Source organism: Notechis scutatus, chromosome 9 (genome assembly GCF_049901735.1).
Source record: "Notechis scutatus isolate UNSWTSFEM ecotype Mainland chromosome 9, rNotScu1.2, whole genome shotgun sequence".
In the NCBI taxonomy this organism is placed as follows: domain Eukaryota; kingdom Metazoa; phylum Chordata; class Lepidosauria; order Squamata; family Elapidae; genus Notechis; species Notechis scutatus.
Window position 1 is genome coordinate 14,574,890 of NC_142017.1, and position 20,794 is coordinate 14,595,683.

At 38.7% G+C, this 20,794-nt stretch overlaps 1 protein-coding gene and 1 long non-coding RNA gene across 8 annotated transcripts in view; one reads left to right on the top strand and one right to left on the bottom strand.

Annotated features, from left to right (window-relative positions):
- Nucleotides 1-20,794, top strand: part of LOC148129838 (uncharacterized) — a 443,985-nt gene that overhangs the window by 318,832 nt on the left and 104,359 nt on the right. The gene's annotated exons all lie outside the window — the stretch shown is intronic.
- Nucleotides 1-20,794, bottom strand: part of ADAMTS18 (ADAM metallopeptidase with thrombospondin type 1 motif 18) — a 96,635-nt gene that overhangs the window by 65,238 nt on the left and 10,603 nt on the right. For 4 of the 7 annotated variants that reach the window (XM_087971619.1, XM_087971616.1, XM_087971617.1 and 1 more), the window contains exon 4: nt 568-850. The exons of 1 other annotated variant lie outside the window; for it this stretch is intronic. In XM_087971619.1, coding sequence (XP_087827745.1) covers nt 568-850 — 283 coding nt within the window. Of the gene's footprint in view, nt 1-563; nt 851-20,794 lie in introns of those variants that run through there. 2 more of the 7 variants (XM_087971622.1, XM_087971621.1) reach the window with 1 other exon arrangement.

Below are 20,794 nucleotides of genomic sequence, written 5' to 3' on the forward strand. Positions count from 1 at the left end.
GAAGGAAGGAAGGAAGGAAGGAAGGAAGGAAGGAAGGAAGGAAGGAAGGAAGGAAGGAGATTGGAAAAGGGAAGGAAGGTGGGAGTTGTAATCCAACATGTGCAAAGAACATTAGGTTGGGAAGTCTGATATAATATCTATTATGAAAGTATGGAACCATTAGCATCCTAAAAAAAAAAAGACTATATTATCTGCTTCTTCATGTGCTCCTTAGATGCTCACATGTATCTATTGACACCAGCACTCTATCCTTCTTCTTAAAGATATTCTGAACATTCTGTTCTTATGGTGGCCATACTGCATATAGCAGAAATGACTGGCTCCCAAAACAGACCATTTCAAATGGTCCATGTTGGTTTAGTTTAGACCATTAGTTTAGAAGTTGTTGGGAAGGTCTATTCCAAGATAGAAAATTCTGTGACAGACTCGTCAGACACTTCTGCATCTGAATCAAGCCTGCAAACCTTGAGTACAACAATATGAAGCTAATATGCTTAAGACTGTTATGTCAAAGAGAGAGAGGAAAAGAGAGAGAGAGAGAGAGAAAGAGAAAGTGTCCTTACATACATTTCTTGCGCCGTCCACAAAAATGCTGCTTTTGAAACCTTCCATGGTGGTATTCGTTAGCTGGAATGTGGTACTTGTGGGCAGTGAGATTGCTGTGACGGTCAGGGGGAAAGTGGTAAAGATTTGGATCTACTTTGTGCTGGTGCACTTTCTCTTCGGCTGTCCGTTTATACAATACATGAGGGTGGTGTCCAGCAGGTGGCATATAGTGAAGTTGCTGTGCTAGATGTTGAGGTAATGGTGATATAAGGAAGTCATTCTCCTGTGTCCTTATCAAACCTGACTAAAGACAGAAATATAAAGGAAACTAATGGTTATAAACAGATTCACTAAAAAAAGTTTTCTCAAATGCAGTCACAAATGATCAGCTTAGGTCCTTCTTTGGAGGCATCTATTCAGATGGATGATCCAACCATCCTCTAATATCTCTAAACCCTTACTGGTGTCAACGTATGGTCTATAGTGCTAGGTTTTTCCAATAGCTACCCAAACTTACACTAGGTAAGTTTTAAAACAATCAAAACAAGTGGGTATCATAAAGACTTTTCTTGGTTGAAGATCTGGAAAGGCTCCAACATTTTTCAGAAGGAAACACCAAAGGAATGCCAAAAGAAGCAAATAAGTTTAAAGAGAAACTTATTTCCTTCTCCAATTCCCCCTCCTCCTTTTCACATCCCAATCTAGAAAAGTTTCATCCATCAAAAGTACTTTTAGAAAGTTCTTGCTTTCTAGAAGGGTCTTGTGCATAAAATAAAAAATAAAAAATTGCACAAGGAATTCTGTCTTTATTCTCCTAATCTACCACTGCTTCACTCAAGCTAATTCACCCTGGATCTACCTTTGTTCTAGAGAGGTATACTTAATACTTAATTATGATGAAGCTTCAAACAAAGCATCCTTTCAACCAATGAAAGCTAGGATTCCAATAATGGAATCCTAGCTTTTAGGCCTGAAGATGGCATCCATATTGTTCAATCTTCATAATGCTTTCTCTGATATTTCCTGCAATCTTGGCTGAAAAAAATTACATCCATGTGACTCCATACAGATTCAGGAAATCAGGAAATATGTGCTGGAGGGACTTCTTGGAGAAATACTACAAAATACTGTAAAAAACATACTAAGAAGTCTTCCAAGTTGGGGTGGCCATAAGGAATTTCAAAGCACTCCTGGAAGGCAGTCTAAAACCTAGAATCTACAGCCACCTTAATGCAGCTTTTGGATGACACTGAAGGTAGCAAGTTACAGGATGACTCCCAAGTTGATTACTATCATTACAGATTGTAAGTTTATTTCAAGCCATATTACCAAAAAGCCTTTCAACCAGCAGCACAGAAAGTTAGTAGGAGCCTTCCATCACAATTTTGGCCAGAAGCAATCAGCTGAACAAACCAGCAGCACATGGTTGAAGCACATCTATGTTACTATGTCCTTCATGGATGGTAGTTTAACCTCTGTTTCAGAACCACAAGAGATACAGATTCTTCCATCTGGGGCCATCAAGTATCTCCCAAACCAATAGGTCTGATTAAGACCCTGTTCCTATTACAAAGCCTCATCTGCCAAACCACAACTAAAGGCCAGTTTGAGAGACACTGCGTCCACCAACATAAATGTTTAATTATACATATGAAATGCTTCAGTTACATTCTGCATCTGCATTTCAACTAAACTGCCTGGGATAGAAAATCAATGGAACTATATTTGAACCTCTGCCCAAACCAAGGCAGGCTAAAATAATTTAATGCATGCTAGTACATCTACATGCACAGCCACTACCAGTAGTAGACTGTACACTTTTAAAAATGTTGCATGCAAACAATGGTACATATTCCTCCTTTCATTTAAAGGAGGCCTGAAATCTTTGCTTTTGTTTTTTTTTTATTTAAGTAGGAAAACCCACTTTTGTGCATTTAATTAGAAGGCAAAGTCAGTTGCATAAAACCATAAATGAAGGCAGCTGTCAACCAAACTGGCCTTTTCAAATTCCTCATCCATTCATTCCATACAGCATGGCAAGGAAGACTTATCAGCCATTTTCAACCAATAGAGTCTCTTTTCTTGGGGTAAAACTGAGGACTCTTGGTTTATCCTACTGGCTGTGGAATTCTCGGAGTTGAAGTTAAAGTTGCCAAGGTTGAGAAACACTGGCCTAGCTTCTAAAGGTCTACTTTTAGACCATACATCAAAGACATAAAGGACGATCAGAAGAGAGGCAAGAACTAAAGAAGGTGCTTGCATTTGAGTCTGGGAATAACAAAGCTAATAGGTTTTAGCCTATCTGCAAATAAATCCAAAATAATGAACTGGCTCACATACTCAGTCCCAGTTTTTGTAAATGAGCATGCCAAAGTCTGCCCCACAAATTTTCAATCAGGGGTGGGATTCTACTAGTTCTGTCCACCTTTGTAGAACCGGTTGTTCTGAAGAGCATCAGACACAGAACCAGTTCTATGTCTGCTGCTGTTTTGGCGCACCTGCCTGGCTGGGCTCTTACCTGTCCTTTATTTCCTGCTTTTTCAACCTCAGCTGCTTTGTGCGGCACAGCTGCAGTTGAAAAAGCAGGAAAAAAGGGCTTTTTCAACTGCTGTGCAACCACATGCAGCGCTCCTCAGCTGTCCGGGCAGCTCAGCAGGTCATAAATTGTACTCGTGTGATGCAGAGCAACAGAACCGGTAGTTATACCGGTCGAATCCCATCCCTGTTTTCAATTCTAATAGTTTGATTTCTGCTCTACAGTTGCTGCTGTTTTTCTCATAGCTAAACAAATATTCTGCTGGACCTGTTTATTTTATGAGAAGGATACTGATCTTGTGCAGTTCCATGTATTAATCTCATGCTATGGCCATCATGACTAATGTGGTACCATGCAATTACCCCACCCTTAATACAGACGTTTACTGATTTTCTAATTTATTCTCAGAATGCTGGATAATTGTTTTCTTCTTTCTCTTGGCATTTGTTTATCAGTCAATTTCAGAAATTTGCTGATGATTGTTATATGAGATGTGTAATTTTACTACTGAGCTGTTATTGAAACTAATTTTTCTGTTAGACATCTTCCCATCATTCTGAAGCATCGTTGGTTGTTCCACTTTTCCATTCTAAAGAACTCCAATGACAGTTCTGTGAGATTTCATCAAAGCTGTAAACCTTTGACTGTTTTTATAAATATTTGCACATCTTAGTTGGGTTTTCCAAGATGATTCTTGGCAGGAACAAAAGAAACAAAGGAACATTTTCTTTGTGCTGGCAAATCTGGACATCTTGAAGAGATAGTTTGCTCTCCTGGTTTGTTTTAAATAACCTAACTGGAAAATTGTAGAAAGTAGAATTAGCTCTTCCACTTTCCTATAATGCTACCAATGCAAGAAACATTGAGAGTTATAGATGTCATCAATAGATCTGCCTGCAGGAAAAAAAAACTGGCCCTCTAAATCCCTGCAAAAGAAGTGAAATTCCTCTCTGCCAATGGAGGAGACCACTGCTCCATCCAACCCTGTTATGGAAAAATATAGAGTTTGGGGGTATCAGAAGAACTATTTAGGATCTATTTCACAAAATAAAAAATGCATTATGCAACTGTAAAAGTTCTCTGGTATGTACCCTCTCTGTGTCCCCCTCTCTCTCTCTCTCTCCCTTCCTCCCTCTCTTGTCTGCACATACACAAACACACAGAGCTATGTCCTTACTCGTATTACTATATCCAGCTTCCTCAACTTCAAAGAGCTAACATGATCTTTATCAGGGTCAGCACCAGCACAATTTCTGTTAATCACTTATCAGCTTCTGTGGTTTGAAATTCTGCTGTTTCATTCAAAGCAGATGTGTGAAGAAGATCCAGGTTTTGTGCTAAACATCTCCAATTGGAAGGAAGGAAGGAAGGAAGGAAGGGAGGGAGGAAGGGAGGAAGGGAGGGAGGATGTCAAACTGTACAGTACTGGCCTCTATAAACTACTGATCTGATTGAGTAAAAAGTAGCATAGTATCTTTATATAGATATTATACAAATGTATATTCTTGGCCAACAACAACACCCTTCTTGTGGGCTTTCCTGCAGCATCAAGTAGTACTATTTGGAATAGGATAAAGGATTAAATGGGCTCCCAATCTCAATGAAAGGGCAATCTTTACATTTTTAAATAAGTGATCATGTGATAGCTATAGTCAAAATTTGCATCAGCATCCAATGTTTTTGGGTAACTGCCAGACCTCAGTGCTCTGAAAGAACCGACTATTGATGTTAACCTGAGTTCTACTTCATTTATTTTTGCTAGCTTGTATTTCAAAGAGACTCTGCTGTTATCTAGCAACCTTCCAATTAAACATCATCCCTCTGAAGCAGACAGCTGTTGAATTCTGTGGGGAAAAAATTAAAGACAGACACATTCCCTCAGGCAAACTTAACAGGTATCCCTAATGATAAAGCCATGGGCATTGTGTGTGTGTGCCATATGTATGTATCTACGTGTGTACGTATTCATGTATGTACATTTTTGGATGGGTTTGATAGATATCTAAGGGTGATAATGGATGCATTTGTCTTCCTGAGGCTTCCTGTTCCCATGCCCACCATAGTTTCAAAAGGGAAAACATTTGGGTGGTTTTGGGGAAGAGCATTAAGATTAGGAACTGGGAGAATTTTATCTTCCAGAACAAGGATGTGCAACCTTAACAACTTGAAAACCATGGCTGGCTGAGGAATTGTGAGAGTCAAAGCCCCCAGGTTGAAGCCACAAGTCTTAAAGTTGCCAAGACTGGACATCCTGTACTGTGTCTCCCTTCTCATTCTAATCATCCATATTTGAGACTGGGAACAATCACAGGATCAGAACTGGAAAGTTCTGCCACTCAATGTCAGGGCCATTGATCTCTGAGAACCAAGGAAACAAAACAGGCAACAAGACTCAGAAAGCAGCATGCGGACTGAAGGTTATCCATTTCTTGAATGTAATCCAACTTTTAAAAAATGTTCTTTTTTTAGAAGAACTCAAACAAACCTCACAACCGCAATTTATTTTGTATCCCATGTTAATTTTGTTATCTCAAGGGACACGGTCAACAACTTGCTCGCTCAAATGAACAATTAGCTCCCCTTCCCAGTAACTAATATACCAGTAGCCTTTGAATCACCAGCATTTTACAGTGGAGCCAGACAAAGATATCCCCATAGAGGGAGGGAGGGAGGGAGGGAGATGATAGATAGATAGATAGATAGATAGATAGATAGATAGATAGATAGATAGATAGATAGATAGATAGATAGATAGATATCAGTATTTATGATTTAAGTCATCAGGAAAAGATGACACCATCATATACAGTTACGGGGAATCTCACCTTGGTATCCAGTATTTTTCAATAATAGCTCGTTTACTGGTTTGCCTATCTCTTAATGAGGAATAGGGGAAGAGAGAGAAACAAGAATACCATAAATCTGTTTTAGATTTTGCCATTTAAAGGATTTCCAACATCTGAAATTATTCCTACAGGGTTCATTTCATAATTGATTCGAACCATATGGAAAAGAGTGGCCTGTCTCTCCTTTTTAAAAAAATCAATCCATGGTGGACCCTTAACTGTAATTTTGCTATTGCAAAGTCATATTGGAAGGCAAAGATCTTCAGAAATGTATTAGGAAAGTTGTCCTGGTTAGGGCTGACCAGCAATTTAAAAAAGTTTAAGTGATTTATATTTACCTATTTTTCTGTGGGCATGGCTAGGTGGGTGTGGCAGGGGAAGGATACTGCAAAATCCCCATTCTCTCCCACCCCACTAACCTGCTTTCCAGCTCCGTTCTCCTGGGCAGGGCAACCAAAAAAGACCCAGCCAATCAGCTGGGACTTGGGAGGCAGAGAATAGATGGGGGCGTGGCCAGTCAGAGGTGGGATTGGCCGGTTCTCTGAACTACTCAAAATTTCCGCTACCGGTTCTCCAGAACAGTTCAGAACCTGCTGAACCTGCTGAATACCACCTCTGGTCTTAACATATAGAGAAGGTCATTGCAATTTTCAAGTATTTGACTTTTCCCCAAAGGATTAGGATAAAGTGAGTGGTAGGTTCTGTGTGTTGGATTGTTTTTAAATGATTGTTCTTCCTCCAGGTGTTTGGAGTTTTAAGTGCATATTAGGTTTAGTTTTACTGCACACTGACCAGAGTCTTTAGGTTGGGGGTAGGGAAGGAAGAGGTGATATTCAGCAGGTTCTGACCAGTTCTGGAGAACCAGTAGCGAAAATTTGGAGTAGTTCAGAGAACCAGCAAACCACCACCTCTGACTGAAGATTTTAAAGTATCCTTCCCCTGCCACACCCACCAAGCCACACGCACATAACATGTAGTAAAAAAATTTGAATCCCATCACTGAGGGAAAGTATATATGAAATATAAATAAATGGATGACCTACATGAATCTTACCACCATTGCATCAACCTGACAAAATCACAGTCCTGAGAAAGCCAGAAACATGGTTCTAATTCTCCACCTAATTTAAATTTGTCCTTGATGAGTAAAATTTATCTTTGTTGATTCCTCAAGAATATAGGCAGTCTTCAACGTGTGACCACAATTGAGCCCAGAATGTATTTTGCTAAGTGAGATATTTGTTCAGTGAGTTTTGCCCCATTTTACAACTTTTCTTGCCACAGTTGTTAAGTGAATCACTGCAGTTGTTAAAAGAGTAACATGGTTGTTAAGTGAATCTGGCTTTCCTTGTCCCTCCCACTTGTGACTGCATGACTGTAACTTTGTCACTTGTATCCTAACGATTTATATTGATTTATATTGACTGTTTCCTAGTATGAGTTGATTGCTTATTGTACCCTATGACTATCATTAAGTGTTGTACCTTATGATTCTTGACTCTTGACAAATGTATCTTTTCTTTTATGTACACTGAGGGCATTTGCACCAAGACAAATTCCTTGTGTGTCCAATCACACTTGGCCAATAAAGAATTCTATTCTATTCTATTCTATTCTATTCTATTCTATTCTATTCTATTCTATTCTATTCTATTCTACTCTACTCTACTCTACTCTACTCTACCCTTTCTATTCTATTCTGAAGGTCGCAAAAGGAAATCACATGACCCCGGAACACTGCAACCGTCATAAATATAAGTCAGTTGCCAAACAATCTGAATTTTGATCATGTAACCCTGGGAATGGGTTCATAGGTAGAAAAAATGATCCTAAGTCACTTTTTTCAATGCCGTTGTAACTTCGAACAGTCACTAAACAAACTGTTGTAAGTCAAGGACTACCTGTAGTCATTTACTGTCATGTCATTGCTTGCATGCTGATATAACTGAGCATGAAAGCAATGCTGCATATGTAACAATAATATCAAGATGATGGTATTGTATTTTAAATGCAGGACTGGACACATAAAGAATGAATTGCCCTTCCCTGACTCTTTATATTTTTCCCTCTTAATCTGAAAAGCCTAACAGGAAGAAGACTTTTGAAGGCAGCATCTATCCATTTTGGTAGGCTGGTCAAGAAAACTTCATGGATGTGTACATCAAGTCATCAGCAGTTGAGCAGTTGGACTTGGAAGAGATTTTGCACTTGAGTACATCTGGAAGACTGCAAACTTCTGGAAAGAGGACTGTACTATGGAAGGGGGAAAAAAACATTCACACACGCACAGCCACATGCACTTACTTCTTAGCCATCTGGTCACACGCTAATTATAAGCACACTGCACAAGGGAGTTTCGCTGAAATTCCCTTGTCTTTTGGAAAGATAGTAAATTTTCTTTCCATCAGATTGAACAACTTTGGCCAAATGTTCTCTGCAATGTTTAACATTATTCGTGTTGTAATTGCCTACATGAGCATATAATAGGGGTGTGTCTGTTATTGCAGTATGTAATATCTGAAGGCAGCTGAGGAATTCACATCTCAATTAGTTAAAAATAACTTGCCCACATTGCATTTAAAAAAAGAAATATTTTCTCCTCTCCCTATTATATTGTGTATGCATGAATTTCATTCCTGTGAACCTTAGTTTCATGATATAGCAATGAAATTGTGAAGAAGAACAGCTCATCAAAATGCATTTAGGACTGAACAGAAATGGTCAATCCAGATGCAAATCTTGAATTACAATTTGGAACCAGATGAAATTCCATACTTAGGATAGAAGAAGACAATCAGACCAATGGTCTAGACTAAACAAATCAGGATAATTAGCTCTGAGTTCTAGCAATGAATATATCTTAAACTGCATTAAATGCCAACTTAAGGGAGACCAATAACGAAACCAGAAAACATGTGCGAGTTGTATAATCAGATCTATCCTGATGTTGCCTTTATTTTTCAAAGCAGTTCCGAAGGGACAAGCTGGATCAAGGATGTTGCATGGGTGAAATCAGAGTTCCATTAGTGTCCCATTCAAATTGCTTCTTCTAAATACGGCTATTGGGTTTCTTCTCAGTGGGTAGGGATTAAGGTTAAAAAGTCACGTGCCCAAGGAATACATGTCTTACGTGCTATGCAGGCTCAAAGGAACTTTTATATTCCAAAGATTTAATGCTGGCTTTAAAATTTGCTTTGGAAGGAAGGTCATTAATGGCAAACTGATTAATAAGATATTAATAGCTATATAGGGCAGAACTGAAAACTTATGCATAGCTAGAGTATGAGAATTGAACCCAATGGTATTTATATATGATTGCAAAATGTTCAACTTATACGTGAATTTTGGAGTTAAGAGGCATCTTTAGCTGACCACAAAGCTTAGCCTTTATTAAAAGGCTTGCATTCTTTGGGGCAGAAAGTGTAATTTAAACTGCCAGAATGAAAGTATGAACATCATCAAAGGGAAGGAAGGATTCAGTCTCTGCCTGATTATTTTCCTACTTCCTACATATTAAGTTGTCAAAAACAGGAGCAACTTTTAAAATCCTAACTATCATCTCATTCAATTGTCTTGAGCAGAGCAAATCCAACAATCGCTCACCACCTCTGACAAGACGTGTCAATAGTTCTGAACTGAAAAGCAAGCCCTAGAATTCTGACCTCTTATGGGGAGGTGTCTTTAGGTTTGGGGGGTTTCAAAAATCTGGACAAACAGATTTGCTGGCATTTAATGGTCTGGATTTTGGCAGGTCAGGTGTGTGACTTGCTGCCATAGTCAATGAAAGGTGTCAAGGGTCTAGGTCAAGAAAATGAAAATCATTCTTCAGAAGGTTTACATTCGGAAGGTTAAAAGACTTCTCCCATCGAAATTCATTATGTAAGACTGTTTGTTCCTCTAAAAGTTCCAGACCATAGTCCAAGTTGTTTCATTCATTACCTGGATTTTTTTTCTAATTTTGGTTAAAACATATGTTGTTTCCATTGGTTTTGTATATATTTAACTATATCATTGATATGCACCATTTCACGAGATCTCTTTCTAACGTAAAATGCAGAAATAAAGAATGCACGTTTCTCCCCATATAATATTATCCCCTCCTTTTAAAATAGTTTCAAAACCCCTTGCCCATCTTCTCCATACTACAGATTTACCAACAGCACAGTTGAAGACCAGATGTTAACTATAGCCATCCATTCAATGTAGGCTGTTCTAACAAAGCTAAGTAGAGTTGGGTCTGGTGAGCATTTGAGAGGATAGCACCAAAAAATTGCAGAGCTGTAAATTAGACTATGAAGTAAAAAAACAATCCAGAAAAAAGATAGCAATTTCAATTCACTTCTATTCCAAAGAAAAGTACTGGGATATTTCCAAAGTTTGAAGGAGTCCAGTCTAATTCAATTCAGAAGAAATGTCACCTTTGCTGACTTCTAACCAGAAATGGTATCTCTAGCTGTTTTTATGATCACTGGAATAACAATATGATTTTCCCCCAAAAAACATATATCTTTCTGCATCGAGCCATCAAATCTACGTTCCAAGTCAAGCAAGATTTCTGCAAGTTCAGGATAACAGTCTAAATACTTTATTCACAGTGACAGTTCCACCCAGCATTGCAAAGCAAACGGGAAGCCACAGGATTAGGAGAGGAATTCCCTAATGCTTCGCTTGTTTTACCGTGAAAGAAGGCAGCACTGTTTGAATTGCAACTCATGCACCAACAAGTAGCTGATGAAATGTTAAAATATAGGTGAGTGATAGGAAAACTTTGTCAGAAGTTGGAGAAAGGTAGTCACACATAAGAAAATCAAATGGCTAATCAAGTCATTTGCAAAATAAATGTGAAGTTAGTGCAAATAGCAGGAAATCTCTTTAATCAGTAATATTATTTCCTCAAACAATGAAGACAGATGGTAAGGCTGATAGACATAGATCTACTTAGTCTGTTGAGTAATAAGAGGAATTGCTTGAGGAAATTACAGTTTGCAGAGACCTATCTTCCTCTTCCTCCTTTCTTTCTTTCTCTCTTTCTCTCTTTCTTAAACTTTTAAGCATAATCTCAAAAGTACTTTTATTAGAATAGCACCTGGCACATTTGTGGAATTCCGAAACTAAAAGTTTCCAAGCTTCCCCACAATGTCCCAACCTACAACCGATCCCCTTTTTACTCATCATCACATCACATGAGCCAATCCCAAAGTAAGTTCCAATTCTTTCTGCGCCACACTCTTTAACCTTGAACTATCAAAAGAATTATATTTTGTCTACTAAGAGCTACTCAATTAACATCACCCCTCCTCCCACTTTCTCCAGCTAATGTGACAGCGATGAATCATGATTCCGTAACTGACACTGGCTACCTAATGAGAAGGAAGGACTCACTAGAGAAGAGCCTAATGCTAGGAAAGATGGAGCGCAATAGAAGAAGTGGACGACAGAAAATGAGGTTGCTGAATGGAACCACAGAAGCAGTCGGCATGAGCTTAAGTGAACACCGGAGGATGGTAGAGGACAGGAAGGTCTGGAGGAATGTTGTCCATGGGGTTGTGATGGGTCGGACACGACTTCACAACTAAAAACAACAACCCATTTAAGAAATTCTTGGGCCCATCTGAATCCCATTCTCATATAAAGGGTGATAAAGTATTGAACTTAATCCCTCCTTGGCTACAATTCAAGTTTTGTTAACTCTGAATTCCAAAAGAGCTGTAAATATTAAGGTTTCTCTTTTATCCATAAGTTTTCCCCCCACTACATTGTGATGACCTGGGGTATGGCACAAAGGCAACACAGTCAAATAAGCAAAAAGAATCCCTTTATTATCTCCAACTTTGCCCCCACTGTCCAGGTTACCTTCAGCTGAAGAAAAACTGTCCCAGGAACAGCCTTTAACTGGAGAAAATTCAGTCCAAAACAAGGTACATACAGACCGTAACCAAAAATCCAAACAAACCAAGCTGAACTAATTAACTTGACAGGGCAGGAGAAAGACTTTCAGATTTGAAAGCATGGCAACTCTCACACAGTTGGGAAGACACCAGGAACACAGATAAGCCATGATGATACCAGATAAATTCATGATTTGCTCCCAACAACTTACTGTGCACTGCTTCCCTTTTTAAACACTGTGTTCCCAGCTGCAGCTAATGAAGGGAATTAGGGCCCTTTCCTCCCCCGTAAGTGATGCAATTCACATTGCTCCCTTCTCCGTTCCTCCCTGTGTGCCCTAGGATGAAGAGGGGGTGGGCCTGGTTTTTCCTCTGAATTCCCTCTCCCTTGCTCTACCTCTCCCCTGTTCTGCCCAGCGGGACTGTGCCATTCCAGAGTTTCTTCCACAGTCAACAGAGCCACACTCCCACTCCCTGTCAGCTGTTCAGCCTCCCCCTCCTAATCAGATTCCGACAAGGGCAAGACATACATTGAGAAGTCTATGGTATTCATAAAAAAAGCCATGATGATGCCTGTGTCAACAAATCAAGGAGAATCCAAAGCCTTTTGAAAAATGGCTGATAGCAGAAATACTAGACTATTCTAGACAAATAAATTTGAAAGATTATAAAAGTACTTCCTCCAACCTCATGAATTATCTCAAGTTATAAAAACAAAATGTGAGAGATTTAGAAGAACAGGTAGAGCCTGAGGGTGGAGTCAAGAGAGGACTCAGTCTAGAATCACCACTGTCCACAAATGCTCCAAGTATAGCCGTTCTTGAATTCTGTTGACTCTTATTTAGCACCAGTTTTATGCTAGTCAATTTAGTGCTAACTGTTAATTGACTAGATTCTCGTTTATAGGCTTGAGCAATAAATCTTCTTCACTGCAACTTAATGTATGGTCTTGGTTCTTCACGCTTGGCATAGCATCTGTGGCTCTACCACTTGCAAAAGCTTTCTCTCAATTCCATATGGGGTAAAATCTCTTGTGAGAACCCGGTGTTGAAGAAAATACATTCTCCACCTGTTCCTGGGCACTTCTATCTGGTGCTGATAATAAATAAGGTTCCTTTGAATGAGCTTTTCCATCATTTGAGTGCACCTTATTTAAGTATCACAGCCTTTTTTTTTATTTCAAAAAAAATGCTCCCTTCAGAACCACACGTGATGTGCTTCCAATTCCAGCATCCCCTACAAAATCAGCTACATGCTGTGACTTTTCAGGCACATGCATCTGGTTGAGGCAGGCTGTCTTGTAAACTGCTCACTGTATGGAGATCATTTGTCATCTGCAAAACAGATCCAATATTGGCTGCCTGGCAGAAACTTAAAGACTGCAGTCATAGAGGAAATTAAAAGAGTTACATGGGAACTAGGAAGCAGTCCGGACCCCCACCCACAAATACTTTTTTTTTCAGATGTTTATAAACAAGTCTGGGCTGGGAAGTCAAAGAAAAGGCAAAGAGAACTACGATTGTTCGCATTTTCATGCCATGTGGCAGGCATGTATTAGATTTTGCTTTTTTGGTTTCAAGCTTATAAATATCATTTCTTGATGAAAACCTTCGCAGAATGGAAGATGTCCAAAGTTTGCTGCCTAGAACAGCATGTTCCCAAAAGATGATCTCAAAGACCACCAGTAAACTGGCATGCTCTTTGATTAGCCTAGAAAAGATCGTGGCATCAAGAAGAGTCACTTAAGGATGATCTGAGAATTTTTCCAATTTATCAATTTAAATTCATGGCAGATTTAAGCTATAAATTATAGCTCTGAATCGTAAGGAGTGGGACTGCCTTGGTTCCAATGGCAAACTGCTTCTTAGTTTTGGTCACTGGCGAAGCAGAATTCTGCCTTAAATTCTTAATCTTATCTTCAACTATGATGAGGATATGGAAAGATACCTAAGTATATGGGATGTACTGCATGGGAATAGAATTTATATGAATAATGAAGCATTGGGTCAAAAGTTAACTTAGTCCAGTGTTCTGGGACAAGGAGTGGTCAACAAGATATATCTGAGATGCACACTATTGTTATTTTGTGCAATTCAGACATACAGTAAAACACAAATACTATAAATCAAAAATAGAGAGAGGGGAATCCACCCCAAATTTAGGATAAATATATGAAGCTAATCTGGAAGAAATATTTGTGCACCACCAATAAGCTGCACAAAAATAGATCACAGCCCTGTATGAAATGCACATTTGCTTATTTATATGCATTCGATACAGATTTGGAAAGAATTAAGTAATTAGAATAACTAAACTATCTTCCTGGTGAAGAAGGAATTAGATAAGTTGAGCTGCTCACTTTTCATAGGAACTTCAAATGCCCTATTCTCACTCCTTACAGTTATTTAGTTTTAAATCAGACTTTGACCAGGCAAATGGAGAATATCAAAAGGAGACAGGACACTCGGAACTAAAACATTAAATGTTTTTCTGACTGTAAAAACTAAAAAGAGGAGTTTAACCTGTGGTCTTCTAGATACTGTTAAAGTACAACTAAATAGCCTTCACACTTGATCATGTTGATTATGACTGTTGGGAGTTCAGGTTCTGCAACATCTGAAGAGCCACCGATTTTTCTCAGACCCATGATCTGGCAGATTTGAACACAACATCTGGTTGAATGAGTATGTCACAGCATGGAATTCTCTGCAATAAGCAACACTGTGTGGAAGTTAAACAAGTGGCACTCTAGGGAAAGGAAATTCTTCAGTCTGAGCCTTGTTATCAGAAAACATCCTATCTTCATATCTGGGCAAAGAAACAAAGTTTTACTTAGTTATAAGCTGCGCAGCATTAGTTATATAAATCCTGCAGATTTTGCATGGAGCAAGCCTAAAGCAATGAGAACTGCAGTACAAGAAACACACATAACTATATTAATGTAAATTCCAATGTTTGTAGCTTAAAAAAAAGTTCATATCTTTTTTTACAGGATTCATCCTTTCAATGTTTTATCTGGATTTAATGCATAGTTATAGATGGCAACACACTAACCCTCCCACCTCCTAAAAGAGGTCACCAAAATAATTAAGCCAAGAGTGTGTGTGTCAAGAATTGGAAATTGTCTTCAAATATTCAGTTGAATAAATGCAGAGTTTCACACTGAGCGAAGCAGAGAAAACAGAAGTATAAATATGCTCCCAGAATTGTCTGTTGTTAAGTACCAGTCTCATTGCCCCACATGTCTAGATAGATAGACAGATAAACAGACACTCATGAAGTATAAGCTTCTAGTACCTTGGAATCTATTTGGCCTTCTGATAAATAAGTATTTATCAGTCTAATATGGCAATCTTTTGGGGGAATGAGCCACACACTGATCCCAGGGTTCATTTATATTCTCCTGATCCAAAGAAATAGCCTGCGGAAGAAAATGAAGTAGCCAACTCTTTTCTCTCCCTGATCTCCACACATTTAGACAGACAGTAGTTTCCTTGCTTATTAGACCAACTTTTCTTCTCTATGTTGGAATTATGTCCACGTGTCCAAAAGTTTATTATATGGAGGGATATGTTGTATTTTGAAAGTCTGCAAAGATTTAAAACAATAAGATGTCAAAACACCTGGAGAAGATACCAAAGAACTTCACTGCCTAATGCATCCTTTGGTCAAAGGCCACACTGTTTTCTTATCTAACAATTCAGCAATAAGAATGGCCTGCACCCTAGCTATTTCTTTTATATTATATTATTATTTTATATTATTATAAACTAGTAGCAAAATCAGTCAATTCCTTCAAGAAAATAACTGACTAAAGACATCAGATGGGTGTGCCATGTGTGCAACAGCTAGTTGTTTGGGTATGTTGGTCTGACTTTCCACCTATATTCTATATTTGTTGCAAATGATGTTAATGCCAAATCGTCATGAAATTATTTTGTCTACTCTAGCTGCTCCCTATTTGTAACTGAATCCATGACTTAATACAGACCTCAACTGATGCATAAAGGCACATTAGAAATCTATGTTCAGTAAGGTTCGTATTATTATTACATAAGAATGACTTCACCGGATCAAACTAGCAGCTAAAATGATCCAGGCTTCTGCTCTTCCACAGCAGATAATTAATTCAAGGATCCACCTGTAGCATCTTTTTACTAGCAACCATGTTCTTGAGCCCCCAAAATCTGATAGCAATGCTAAAAAGTAAATGGGTGAAAACAAGGGTCATACTCTCATGGAAGACCCATCATTTGACCCAAGGTCATGTCCACCAATGTAGCTAATCAAGGGAATAGTCCCAGAATATTTCTTCAATAAAATCTAGTGGGAAGTTTGAAATTCATGCTTCTATTTGCTTAGATCTGATGACACTTATTCTTCAGCAGGATTTACTCCACCCAAATACAAGAACTTCCTAATTCAGGTTGTTCTCTCTTTCGAGTAGTAACATGGGACATTCACTGTGGTACAAAGGTCATTTCATCAGGAAAGATAAAGAGTTAATGGGTACATATGTACTGGAGGGACTCTAGTAAATCTCCATTCATAGGCTGAGAACCATTTTCTAAAAACCATTGGTGAAAAGTACCAGCACTTATCCCAGACATACAAGCTGCTGTAATGATATATCAAAAAGAATCATTTCAAACACAACCAGTCCAGCTCTTTGACCTTCCAAGATTGCTCCCATCAGTTGGATCTTGTGGTAGTTTAGATAGCATTCATATTAACACTTCCTTAATTATGATTTATTTTGGCAGTAGAAAATATGCCTTTTAAGAGTATCTGAAATTACATCATTTCACCAGTTTGGAGATGGGAGATGAGAGGGGGAGAAGGGAAAACGGAGAGGGAGGGAGAGGGAGAGAATAGCAACTTTTATTCACATTGGACATGTTGTAACAAGTAACTAAACAAATCTAAATCTTGATGAACGCATCAAAGCTTTGCAATACATCAGTCAAGGGCAACAAAATATAATGTAACTTTTACGAAGTTCATTTAAAGATTCCACAGTCAACATGTCGAAGTGTTACACAAAGTTGGGCAGCTCAGCTGCAGATGTTGTATTTCTGACCTCTGTGAAATGATATACAAACATTTAGGCTTCAGCAGGGAGATTCACACCATAAATCGCAGGAACTGTTTTATAAGTCATAGTTCAATTTTAAATAGTTCCAACACAGCAGGATTGGAAGGCAAGATGTTGAATCGTCCAACTTCCTAATGCAACAGCCCAGGAAGATATCTCCCTACATCTTCCATTCTCTGTAAAAAAAATTCTACTTATACTGCCAACTATTTTGTGTCCTGTTTTGCCCTGTTATCTTCAACATTCCACCAAAAGAAATGTATTCATTTAGTTATTTAATGTATGGCATAGAGTACATGGATAATAGTAAAAATGTATAAAAGGAGCACATAATACTATGGCACATGTATGATGGAAATATGTAGTCAATTTTGAAAGATATTATGAATTCAAGAAGTTGTGTAGGTATTCTATATATCTATATCTATCTATCTCTACCATGTATCTATCTATCTATCTATCTATCTATCTATCTATCTATCTATCTATCTATCTATCTATCTATCATCTATCTATCTATCTATCTATCTATCTATCTATCTATATCTTCTGTATATAAGTTATAGGTTATATTGTGAAATGTACTGGTTCATGAGAATGGAATAAATGTTCTATATATTAATATCAAGGTCATTTATCCATTTAAGTGCAGTATTGGTTAGTTGGAGAAAATCTGCTTTTCCTCCTATGTAAGCTTTCAAAAAGAAATTCCTTGAGTGTAACAGGTGCTAAACTTCTGAACTTGGCTTCTTAATCAAGGGATTTTTCCCGGCCTTTTCATCAGTTACAGTTCCCAACTACTGGCAGACTTCCCCCTCAATTGTGATATTTAAAAAAAAATCCTACCTTCCAGCAACATTTTCAATTACAATATTAACTTTAAACAGTTCCTGCTATTTGGACTAGGCTAATTGAAAGCATATGCCATGGGAAATAATATTCCATACAGCTGCCTTCTTTAAAAATGGGGAAAAGTGCAGAAATTGCAAACATGGATGTACAACCAGAGATGTCCGTGTGGGGGATTAAGGAAGAAAGCTCCACTGTTTCAAACATGTGTTCAAAGATGCACAACAAACTTTTCTATATATTAATATTAATAACAAACTTTTCACCCTTCCATACATCATTATATAACAAGCCACACTTCTTACACCATGATGTTGTGCAGTGACTCTGAAGAAGCTACTTGGATGAGAAGCGAAACGTTTTCAAGGAAAAAAATAAACAAACAAAAAATCCAGTTGCCTTTTGGGAAAGCACCTTTGGGACAACTGACACTTTAGAATGCAGGTGGATTTCAAGGAAATCATACTGAGCTCCAAGAATTCATGGCATTTTTGAGCACTCAACAAAATCCTTTTCAAGATGATGAAGTTAAGACAGGCAAAAGCTGGTTCTAACAGCATTGATTTTTAGCACTGATATCCCTAGACAAGTCACATAAGGGCAGAAAATATATTGCCCCCATGCCATCAGTGAAAGCCTGAGATTTGTTGTTATCAGCTGAAACCTCAAATGCAATTCCCATTTGACTAGTTCTACACCCATGTGACTTCCATCTACACATGCAGCATATCTATGACTTAAAAGACACACCCTACTGTTTAAAGCCCAAAATAATTTTGCTTTCAGCGGTCCTGAGCAGAGCTAGTCAAACCAAGGTCAGGATAATCTGCAGTACCCTTCAAACCTACAGTAGGCCTGCCAAAGAAGAATTTGGCAAGAAAGAAGCAAGGCCCCTTTTCCACACTGAAAGGCAGACAATAATATAATCAGCAAATTTCTTACCCAAGAATTCTCTAACTAGGTCATATCTATACAATTGTTACTTCATTTGCACACACACCAGGCTGCTAGTTAACTAAGGACTTTCATTATGTTGACACAGCAGCCTTGGACTAGATCTGTAGCAGGGGAGTAATGAGGCAACAAAACTCCCCCAAAAGAGAAGCTAAGATATTGCTGACCAATTAAATAAATGCAGATTTCTCAGCCTAAACTCTTGAAGTATCCCAAGACCATATTTTCCAGTGGCTATATTGTCATCTTTATTAAGTGGTCTTTCTTGATGGCAATAGGAATTTTCTTTTGAAGGAATCACCAATGGCCACTTGTAACATTTGCTTTTAGGTAATAACTGAAGATACCCTTATTCACCCAGGCAGCTAATAGATAATGATCCCAGGACCAGACAAATATCATTGATTGGCAAATAAATGTCTCTGTGTGTGTACGGTATATATGTACGTGCGTAAAGCAAATAAATATATATATTATTTTTGCATGTATTATTTAAAGGGTTGTTGGTTTACTATTGAAGGCTTTGCTTAATATTTCCTTAATTGCAGTTCTGGAAGCTATTCTGACCTTCTCAAAAAAAATCCATCTCATCCCTTAAGAGAAATCCCAAATCAAAGATATGCTCTTCTTTAGGAAGTCCGCCTGGTAATAAATTTGAACTTAGTTTGGAAGTTCCAAGGCACTCACTGTGTACCTGAAGCCAACCAGGACCATTGCATAGTTGAAACAGGAAAAGATAAAACAACTCCATACTCCACATGATGGATGAAAGTGCTACCTGCAGTGAAACTAGAGCTTAGTACAGTATCACAGATGAACAACATCAGTGAAACCAGCTGATGCATCTAGTTCCAGTTTTATTGGGCTATCATACAATGATGTATTGTAAAATGCATAAGATTCTGTTTCATATAGACCTCCTGTCATATAATCAAACACTAAGTTTTTCACAATTTATGGGCAATTCAGCCAGCAAACAGCCCAGGCTGTGTCCCTCTAATGCAGAATGTGAAAACCTGAGATTCTTTAGGCCAGGGGTCCCCAACCGCCGGTCCAGCGGACCCGATGCCGGTCCGCGGAACAACTCTTACCGGGCCGCTGGTTGCTGGGCGCCGCCATCTTTTTTGGTAAAAAGTGCTTCCGGTGAGCTTTTCGGGTAGAAAGCTCACCGGAAGCACTTTTTCATCAAAAAAAGATGAAGCGGCGCCAGTGCTTCGGTGAGCTTTTCCGGCAGAAAGCCATTTCTACCCGAAAAAGCTCACTGGAAGCGCTAAGCGCCACCATCATTTTTGACGAAAAAGTGCTCCGGTGAGGTCACGGAAGCACTTTTCGTCAAAAAGATGGCGCGCCCAGTTGATGCTTGTACTGGGCGCGGCGCCCAGCTGATGCTGGTACCGGGCCGCGGCATAAAAAAGGTTGGGGATCCCTGCTTTAGGCCATTAAGCCCTTCATTACCAGGCTCATTTCATGACTGGGATCAGAACTCTTAAATGGCGTGTTGGGGAAGGGGGTTAATGAGTATTTTAGAGAATTGGAGGTAGTGGCAAAGTAAAACGGGTGTCATAAACCTTTGAAATATTTCGAGAACTTAAAATTGAGGTTGGTTTTTCCTTAAGGTACCCTCAACCCCCAAGATCTAGGTTAAAAAGATCACCCAGAGCCATCATTGTATCATCATGATTGGCCACTGGAAAGACCCAAGATAAAATATGACTAATTTTGCTCCATGGATTAGTAACCAGTTGACCAATGTCTATAGTCAAAGTAGGCAACCTTTGGTCCTAAATCATACATTCCTAATGCCCTGGAAAACAAACAATTCTCTAGCAAGAATGGTCTCTTTCTCTCACTGGGGAGCTACAGAACCACATTTTGGCAACTTATGACCCACAACTGTCTAGGGACAGGATGCAGAAGCTCCTCTGATGCCAATTCCAGATTAAAAATGTCAACTTCAGAAGCATATTAAGCTCCTTGCCTAGCTGTTCCCTTAAAATCTTTTTGAGTTGACCTCTGAACTTTTGTCTGTTGGTCAAATACAACTCTGTCCTAAACAGATGTTGTATCCTTAGCCTCGTAA